Here is a 9,653-nt window from a genome sequence, read left to right as displayed (position 1 = left end):
GGTTCTCATCTTCCCTCATCCGCACCCATACAGGAGGCACAGACTGAGCACTTAGTAAAAGATTTCATTCAGTATGTCTTGTTTTTCTCCTAGAATCAAGGCCACAGCAGAGGGCTGGGGAGCGGGGGGGACTGTGCGTGTGTGTGTGTGTGTGTGTGTGTGTGTGTGTGTGTGTGTGTGTGTGTGTACGTGTGTACCTGCTTCCTCAGGCCAGTTCTGTTAGTTCTCCGGTAGTGGGTGCCGCAGGAAGCCACCCTCTCCTCTGTGGCTGGGAAGGAAGAGAGCCCCCTGCTGGGTGTAGCCAGTAAGTCCGACTCTACAGCCAACGGGTTGTATGTCTGTAGAATTGGGGTGACGCCCAACCAGTTTACCACTCAGGGTGGTGGAATCAAATGAGCTGATTAGAGGGAGAAGCCTTGTAATTTTCCCCAGCCAGCCTGGGGACATCGGTCAAATTGCCACCTGTTTGAGGTCAAGCCCAAGCTCCCGCATATCCCCAAGCATCGAGCTAATACTAAGCACTTTCCCTGCCCTGGGTGGGAGACAGTAGGGACACCGCCTCGCCAAGCAGCACCATTGCGGAGGCCCGTCACCTCGGGCCTCCCAAGGCCAGCTCCTGCTGAGTCCTGGACGAGGCACGCTGCCGGGTGGGCGCCAGACAGACGTGCGTCTCTGCGACGCTGCGTTTGTCCAGGCCTCTCATGAGGGGCCGGCCGAGTTCCCTTCCCAGTCCTATCCCCGGCTCCAGCCTGGAGAGGTGGGGTCAGGAGTTCCCGACCAAAACCCGGGACGGGCTGAGTCCGTATGATCGGCTAGCCTTGCCTTCCAGACTCGGAACGGTCCCCAGCGCGCCGCGCTAGTCCGTGCCGTCCACCAGCTCGCACAGCATGTTCTCCAGGGCCGTGATGCGTTGCTCCTGGGCCTGCACCTGCTCGCGAAGGGCCTTGATCTCCTCCAGCAGCGCCTCCAGCGTGTGCTGCTGCTGGAGCGCGGAGGACAGAAGAGGCGGTGTTGGGCAGGGGGCGGTAGCGGGACTTGTAGAGTGGACCTGGGTGGAGTGGGGCCGATCTTACCAAGGGGGCGTCACTGGCCGACTGGCTGCGGTGGGGGCCGGAGGGCGGTCGCGCGTCCAGGATGTTGCGTTTGGTGACCCGGAGCTCGCGATGCTTGGGGGGTACGTAACCATCCCTCAGTGAAATGAGCACGGGTTCCGCGTCCTGACCCGACAGCCATTCGTCTGCCTCTAGGGCTGGCTCCGGGCCGGGTGTATCTGGGTATAGGTCATCCTGGAACAAGTCTGACTGTGGGGGTTGAGGGGACAGGAGGACAATTGTTAGGGTGCCGGACCTGCTCCGCTCCGAGCCCTTTCCAACCCCTCTCCCGGCTCTCACCTTGCGTGGTACAATCATGATGATGGGTTCACACTTTCTTTCGTGCAACTTGTATAACCTATAAGGGAGTGAGGTTCAGCATTCCCCTCCCCCCGCCCCCCCTCGCCCCCCTCCCCCGCCAGTCTCCCACCCCCTTCACTTCCGCCTGGGACCAAGGGGTGAGGCCAACACTTGCTGACCGCCTCCCATGCATTGCACTTTTAAACACATTGTTGTCCAGCTGGTAAAACACCTCTGATGGGGTGTTTATCATCATTTTACAGATAAGGAACTGAAGTTCAGAGAATGTCAAGTGAGCTAGTGCTGGAGCTGGCACTGGAAACAAGCCTGTTTGACCCTTCCCCCTGGCCCCCCACTCTTTCCTAAAGATTACACCATTGGGAAAGCACCGCGTCTTCCCTCATGGAAAATGGGGACAGAAGCAGGCAAACGGGAAGGGTGAAGGCTGCTGACCGGGCGATCTCGCATTTGCTGACATCCAGACCCCTCTTGGGCATGAAACCCATGCCCCTCTGCGGCTCCTTGCTGCTGAACGTGTTCAGGTAGTGCACAAAAGGCGCTTCGTCAGTAATCTCAAAGTACCGGATGCTGCTGTCGCCCTGCAAAACCAGCTGGTTCAGGGGCCACCCAGACGGGCCCTGCACATCTCCATCCCGCCTCCTGTTTTCCCCGCCAGGCCGCGAGCACCTTGCCGCACAGGTAGATGATGCTGGAGTCGGGATCGTAGAAGGGCAGTAGGACCCCGTTGCTTGTGTCCATCTCCTGCAGTGCCACTGGCTCCTCAAAGTTGTTCTGCCCGAGCACAGGAGGCGTGACCAGACCTGTCCTGCCTTCCAGGCCGCTTCTGGATCCCCTGAAGCCCCTTCAGGCTTCCAGCCCGCCCTAAACCCCCATGCGTTCCCACTGCAGCCCTAGGGAACCGCGCCGCAGGCCCCGCCCCCGGGCACATCCCTCCCAGTCTCCCGCTCCTATGCCCCCTGCATCACCGCATGCAGTCACCGCAAACCACCCCCAAGGACTCGGCATCACCAGCTGGAGGTGCCAGCGTGGGCTCCTTCAGGCGATGCAGCAAAACTGGGCAGAGGGATTGGTGTGGGAATAATAGGTGCTGCAGAGGGCAGCAGCTCCCGGCCCTGGCCAGGAGGGCATGCCCTGTGGATGGGGGGCGCCTGGCCCCTCTCCGGTGATGCCAGTCCCCGGGGCACACACCCCAAGCTTCTGGCTGCGTTACCGGGTCCCACAGGCCCAGCTCTCGCTGGCTCATGCGGGTGAAGCCCGTGGTGAAGATATGACCCTGGCGTGTGAAGACAGCCCGCATGGGCCTCATCCCCTCGTGGGCCGCAAACCTCTCCTGGGGGCAGGTAGGGGGAGACAGGGAGAGGCGTCACCCAGCTGCCTGCCCTGGGGAGCCTGGAGGGCCCGGCAACCAGTTTGCAGACTTGGGGGCGACAGCGGAGATAAAAGGGAGCCTAAGTACTCAGTTTCCTGGGGGCCCTGGCTGGTCCCAGGCCTGGGGAGCGTCTGGGCCCGGAGAGAGCAGGAGGCGCTCATCTCTCAGCAGATGCCGAGCATTTAAGCGCCTTCAGAAACCGATCCCTGGAGCAGGGGATGTTGCCGGCTCCCAGGGCACGCCGCGAGGCTGTTCCCAGACGGGAGCTCACCGCTCCACTTCCGCCGTCTTGGGCACGGGCCACAGCCTGGGAGGGCGCTCCAGGCTGACCCAAGGAAGGAGCAAGAGCGCGAGCCCAGCGCGGCCTGGCCTACCGGGTCCCAGAGCGCGAGTTGCCGCTCACTCATCCTGCTGAAGCCGGTGCTGAGTAGCTTCCCGTCTGCGGTGAAGACGGCCCGCAGCGGGCGGGCGCCCTCGTGAGGCCGGGCTCGCTCCTGATCGCGGGGTTAGTGGGTTAGAGCTCCCGCCAGCCCGCCCCCGCCCCAGCACACACTCGGCGCAGACGTGCATATGCCCCCGCATCCCGCGTTGGGCTGAGGCTGGTGAGGCAGGTGCAACCGTCCCCCCCAGGGCACGCAGCTGGGACCAGCAAGGGTTGCCCCCTCTCCCCCTCCCAGCAGGTCAACTAGGGTGGGAAGGGGCCCACCGGAGAGCCAGTGTCAGGCCCCAGGCCCTGAAAGATGGCGCTGGGTGCCGGCTGAGGAGAGGGGTCCCGGAGCTCAGGTTTCATGCAGGTTCTGGTGGGAGGATAGTTTGCAGCTTCTCCCCCTCTCAATCACAAATCAAGGAGCCCTCTCTGAACTCCTGAGATGGAGAGGAAGAGGAGTGGAGCAGAGAATCGCAGGCTGGGGGCGTAGGGCAGGGAGCTGTGTTTGCAGACACGGAGGGAGCTGGGGGGAGATGTGGGAGTGGGAGCACGGGTATCCGGGGCTGTGATGGGGCAGGTGAGCGCCGGGACCAGGGGCTCAATTGCGGGTACAGGGGCCTGACAGCTGGTCTCTGGGGTAGGGGCTGGGGAGTGACCAGGCCAGGCACTCACCGCCACCACCTGGCCCTTGCGGGGGTCGACAATGCGCAGGGTCTTGTCCTTGCAGGTGGTGGCTAGCAGGCTGCCATTGTTGTTCCAGCATACACTGTGGATGATGTCCGGGTGCATGTCGTCCAGACTCAGGAGCACCTCTCCAGTGCCCACGTTCCAGATGATGATCACATTGTCACCACCTGCCCAGAGTGGCCAGGTACTGTCAGCTGGGCCTTGCCTTTGCCACCCCCACCACCCAGATCTAGAGTACGGACCCCCGTAGACCCCCATACCTGCACTGAGCAGGACATTCCGGGCAGTGGGGTGCCAGGAGAGGATGCCCACGCGCTTGGAGTGGCCTTCGAGCGTGATGATGGGTTCTGTGATGTTGCGCATAGGCGTATAGTCTGGAATCTGCCACACCTGGGTGGGAGGAAAAGGCCGAGGGTAGGTGGGACGAGCAGCCACTTTGTTCCTCCGCTCCTCCCTGACTTCCCCTCCCCAACCCTCCAACCCTACTGGCTTTCTTGAGTGGTGTCAAATGCCGGGCAAGATGTGGTGGTACCTGCCTGGGGCAGAAGCAGCTAGAAGCCAGGAGGGGGCACTGCCAGCTCTCCAGAGACCTCCCTAGTCACACCATCAGGGAGACTTCGGAGCACTGCCCCACTGCTCTTCAGGCCCCAAGTTGGCCATGGCTATAATTAGTCCTAAGCAGTGCATCCTGGGAGGGGGTGGGCATGTAGCTAAAAATAGCCTGGGAGCTGGGCAGGGCAGGGTCCTGGGACCTAGCACCTCCCTTACCACCTTCCCCAGCACAGGTGAGGCGACCCTCCCTGCTTCCCCTGCCCACTGCCCAGCAACGTCCCATTGGCTCCTACCATGATGGTGGTGTCATCTGAGGCACTGGCGATGACGTTGTCATTGTGTGGGCACCAGTCAATGTCCAGCACAGGGGCCGTGTGCCCAGTGACCAGTGGGTAGTTCTTATCCACGCGCCCTGTCTGGCGGAGTCAGAGAGGGAGATGTGGGGCCACTCTCCTGTGGTTTTTTTTGCCGGGGAAGGAGGGGTGGGCAGTGGACCTGTTTACATCTCAGTTCTCTATCATCTATTTGCTCTTTGCAAATCCCTCTCTGCACCTCCAACCCATGCAGCCTACTTCCTGTACTTCATTGAAAGCAGACAGTTGAAGTCATTTAATATGAGGGAATCGATAGACACCAAGACACACAGCAAGATACTGGCAGAGTCAAGACTTGAACTCTTAGTCCAGGGCTCTTCCGAAACACCTCCTTGGAGGCGTCTGTGCTTGAGCCTGTTCCCCCAGTGGGAAGCCCCTGGAGGAAGAGGTCAAGGTGAGATAATACACATTGCAGTGCCCAAGAGCCCTTTCCTCGCTGCCCTGGGCAGATCGCCACCTTGTCACTGGCTTTACCTTGGAACCATGAGCAGCAGGCACTCCTCTAACCTGAGCTGGGGCCCATCTATTTTTGGTCTTTATGGACTGTTTGTGGGGGCTCTGAGGCCTTTGCAGGGCCTGGCATTAGCTCAACCCAGTAGGGGAGAGGGGTGGCTGTGTGGCATTGGAATGGCAGTTGTACTGGGGGAGGAGGCGGCTTCCGTTGAAATTTGAGCCCTGGGGATGGTGTCCTTGGATGGTGTCTGCATTGTCACGGAGTGAGTCACTGGCTATTGTCAGGCCTCTTTCTGACCCTGCCACCTGTGGGGCCTCCCCTAACAAGGTGTAAGGGGCAGAACCTTGGTCAAGGTCATGCCTTGGGGTGGCCATCCTGGGGGTGGAGATGCCTTAGGGGCTTGGAGGCTACTCAGCAAAGGTGGTGGTCATTGCCTGGCCCCCGTCCTTGGGGTAGGGAGGGCTCTGGCTTTATGTGTCATGCCCCCCTGACCTTCGCTGTCATTCTACCTCATGCAAGCGTCAGAGTAAGGAGGTGGCCAGGGACTCTGGGTAGAGCCTGATCCTGTCCCCAGGGTGCTGCTCTGGGGTACGATTTAATCAAATGGTCACCCTGGGCTGGGAGACCCCACACCCAAAACATGAGGGGGTGTGGCATTAGGAGAGACAGGAAGAGTCTGGCCAGGCCCTGGCTCCACTGCTTCCCAACTATCTCCATCACCTGCTCCTGGGAACAGGGTGCTGGGCTGTGAGTGGGTGCAGGCCAGTATGATGCTGCTGCTCTGGGAGGGGTGAAGGGGCCTCCCAATGGGTCCCTGAGGGTTTGCGGAACAGAGAACAGTGAACCCTCCTGACAGAGGAAGGGAACTAGGTGAAAATAGAGGCTGCTGTAAGTCCCCCGCTTCCTTCCCCTTATCCCTCACCTTGGCCAGAGGCAGGACGATGAAAGCACCTCCACCTCCAGCCTCCACAATAATGGCCAGGAATTTAGGGTTGACGGCACAGAAGGAGCTGTCCCACGTGACCTTGGATACACGAATGTCCTCATAGGCCTGGTCAGCCTTTGCTGCCTGTCCAAACACATGGCGGAACTTGCTCTGCCGAACCACACGCCGGCTCATGGCTGGGGGCAGAGATGGAGGATCTCAGTGCCCAGAAATGCCTTTGGTCCTTAGTCCTGTGAGCTGTGGGAGGAAGAGTGTTTGGGGGTGGCAAGTGAGAAGGGATATCTGGCCAGGAGTTGGGTATACGTTAACATAGAGTCTAGTCCTAGAAGCAAGGAGCTTTCTTCAAGGTGACTGAAGTGTGGGGAAGTTCTTTGCCACCTATAAAGTGCCGCTTAATGCAAGGGGCTAGGATTTGGGGCCTGACTTCTTAGAGCTCTGGACTGGTTTGGGGGTGGAGCAGTGGAGACTGACTAGGCCCAAAAGCTTCCTGGAAGCTGAAGTGGTTTGGGGAAGAGCCTTAATGCCAGGCTCCCCTCCCGCTGCCTGCCCTGAATGAGCATCTCTTCACAGAAGTGGTTTATCTCCCAGAGGCACCTTGTCCAGAATCAGAGGCTTTGGCCCTCAGATCTTGGCTCCAGGCCAGCTATGGGGCTAGTGCTGCAGCCCCCAAAGATCCTTAAACTCTGCATCTGGCATAGTTCAGGTAGATGGGGTTTTGCCTTTTTCAAAAAACTTGTCAAGGAGAAGTTCCTCCTGTCAGCTAACCTGAGTCCTTCCTGCTGTTTTCATCTATTTTTCTCCCATGATGTTGGGGGGACACAGTGTAAGGTGGATCTCTCCTCCTTCCACTCCTCTCTGCACAGGCTTTGCCAAAAGGCCCTAACCAGGTATGCTGGCTTTTGACTACCATACTTCGGCCCGCTTCTCCTCTGGGATCTGTCTCCTCCTAACTCTCCTGGGGGTGGGGCCCTCCAGCCCCAGGGCCAGGGCCAGATTTGCGGGAGTGGGGAGGGCGAGGTGCCTTTTCTCTGGCCAGGGCCTGCACTATGCTCTTCCCCAGGGGCACACGGAGCTCTTCCAAAGCCTCAGCCACTGACGCCTGCCCCTCCCCAGTCCCGGGCATCTCTGTGCCCTTCACGACGCTTCTGCAGCCCCAGGCCTGAGGCCTGGCCTCCCCGCACCCTCCTTCAGCCTCCTGCCCCGGCACTGCGTTCTTCTGAGACATCGTGTCTGCACCCTGCGGGCGCGCCGGCCGCTCTCCGTCCAAATATAGGCACCAAGTCTGCCCCGCCCGGGACCGAATTTGGCGGCCGGGGGGAGGGGGCGCAGACCTGTGGCCCCTCCAGAGACCCCGCCCGCCCCGCTTTTTGCGGTGGCGGGGTGGGTGGGTGGGTACCTGGTCCTGAGCGGGCCGAGGGGCGCTCACGCTGGGACTCCTCTGCGGAGGGGGCTGCGGGCGCGCTGGGGCCGAGAGGCGTAAGGGCGCTGGAAGTGTCTCTGTGGGCGTCCGCGGCGTCTGAAGCCCGGGTGTTCGGCTGCGCGCTCCGGCCGCTGCTTGCGGCTCTCCGGGGCCAGGCGCCGCTGCAGTCCCAGCTGCCGCTGCCATCAACCTGCGGAGGCGGGGCCCAGACAGGGGGCGGAGCCAGAGCTGCCCCGCTCCCTCCAGCGGCGGGAAAGTCGAGCGCGGCGAGCTCCGCGAGGCCAGGCGGTCGGAAAAGCGTCAAAAGTAATTGTGCGTGCGCCGGGGGTGTGCGCGCCCCTTCCCTGACATCGACGCCTCGCGGGTGGCCTGGGGAGGTCCAGGTTCTCAGACCCAGAGCTGGGCAGTAGGAGAGGGAGCAGACGAGGGGGCGTGCTCCTCTTAGATCCGGCTGCAGCGCGAGATCAGGTGCCTTCGCACCGCAATCCTGCGGCGATCGCAATCCCAATTTAGCCAGGAGGTGGGGGGCGGGGGGGGGGAGGTGGGGGGCGAGCTGCCAGACTGCAAGTCCAGACCCCCTCGGGAGAGGTGCGGGAGGTGCGCTGGGGGAGAAAAGTGAACCCACCTCGACCCCCTTGTTCGAAGGGAAGCAGCTGGCATTGGTTATTTGGCCAATCAAATTTTAGACGCCTAGCCTGACTCCTAAAGTCTTCTGGGCCTTGTTTGAATAGGTGTCCGACTGTGTTCCAGGGAAGACACCGCCTACTCCCACTCCCTTCAGGACCCACGGATCTGAGTATTGACCAAGGTTAAGGAGGAGCTAAAAAGACACCTGATCAAAATACAGCCAATGAAGAACAACTGGTCCCTGTAGCTGCAGCCTACCCAGCACCCGCCCTGTGCCTGGACCTCTCTTTCTTTGGAACATAAGGCCCGGAAGGGTAGCATTGGGCCAGTTATTACCTCCCACTCTCCAGGGCACAGCTGGGAATCAATGGAACACAGGCTTCCCGAGGGCAGAGATCAGCCCTGGGGGAAAGGGGAGGGAAGGTGGTGGGAACCTTGAAGGCACCCACAAGACTCCTTTGTTTCTAAGTATTCAGTGGCTTGCAGGGGAATAGACTCAGAAACTGTTACAGGTGTTCGAGAACTAATTCATGGTATGTGGGGCCATAAGGGTAGATCTTCTATCTAAAGATTCCAGGCACATGATTAGGAGGAAAAGACCTGAGTGACCAAGCTGCTCCTTACTAACAAGAGCTCACACTTACGACGTCTGACAATTAAGTTCGTGAACTTGTTGCACCGATGTTGCTAACATTTTTTTGCTATCAGAGGGATTATTCATTATGAATTTGTACCAACTGGACAGTTAATTGAGTTTACTATTTGAAAGTGCTGAAAAGGCTGCGTGAAAGTTAGTTGAAAACAACCTGAACTTTTCGCCAACAGTTCATGGCTCTCGCATCATGACAATGTACCAGCTCACACGGCCCTGTCTGTGAGGGAGTTTTTAGCCAGTAAACAAATAACTATTGGAACACCCTCCCTACTCACCTGATCTGGCCCCCACTGACTTCTTTCTTTACCCAAAGATAAAGGAAACATTGAAAGAAAGACATTTTGATGACATTCAGGACATCAAGGGTATACAATGACAGCTCTGATGGCCATTCCAGACAGAGTTCCAAATTGCTTTGAAGGGTGGACTAGGCGCTGGCATTGGTGCATAGCTTCCCAAGGGGAGGACTTCGAAGGTGACCATAGTGATATTCAGCAATGAGGCATGTAGCACTTTCTCTAGGATGAGTTTGTGAACTTAATTGTCCGACCTCGTATGTGCCAGGCACTGTTTTAAGGGCTTAATACAGATTAATTCTATTCAGATAACAGTCTTCTGAGATGGGTATTATTAATATCCCTATTTTACAGATGAAGCAACTGAGGCACAAAGAGGTTGAGCAGTTTACCCATCAATCAACTGGTATAACTGAGATTCTTACTCAAGTGGT

The 9,653-nt window shown here is 59.0% G+C and overlaps 1 protein-coding gene across 7 annotated transcripts; it reads right to left on the bottom strand.

The window, feature by feature from the left end:
• Positions 1-48: 48 nt before the first annotated feature.
• On the bottom strand, positions 49-7,856 carry CORO6 (coronin 6). Of its 7 annotated transcripts, none has more exons than XM_074320809.1 (12): positions 7,618-7,856; positions 6,198-6,458; positions 4,741-4,863; positions 4,156-4,285; positions 3,881-4,062; positions 3,156-3,275; positions 2,623-2,742; positions 2,079-2,183; positions 1,845-1,990; positions 1,392-1,449; positions 1,074-1,301; positions 49-979 (listed from the first exon to the last, which is right to left on the bottom strand). In XM_074320809.1, exons 2-12 carry the CDS (start codon positions 6,393-6,395, stop codon positions 857-859), a joined length of 1,533 nt encoding a protein of 510 aa, XP_074176910.1. In that variant the 5' UTR covers positions 6,396-6,458; positions 7,618-7,856; the 3' UTR covers positions 49-856. The 7 variants fall into 7 exon arrangements, with proteins under 7 accessions (XP_074176910.1, XP_074176909.1, XP_074176907.1 ...); XM_074320808.1 differs by having other exon boundaries at positions 49-982; positions 6,198-6,397; XM_074320806.1 differs by having other exon boundaries at positions 49-982; positions 7,618-7,855.
• Between the last annotated feature and the right edge of the window lie 1,797 nt (positions 7,857-9,653).

The sequence above is a fragment of the Rhinolophus sinicus genome, linkage group LG15, assembly GCF_036562045.2.
Source record: "Rhinolophus sinicus isolate RSC01 linkage group LG15, ASM3656204v1, whole genome shotgun sequence".
Taxonomy (NCBI): Eukaryota; Metazoa; Chordata; class Mammalia; order Chiroptera; family Rhinolophidae; genus Rhinolophus; species Rhinolophus sinicus.
This window is presented reverse-complemented; position numbering and strand designations above follow the sequence as displayed.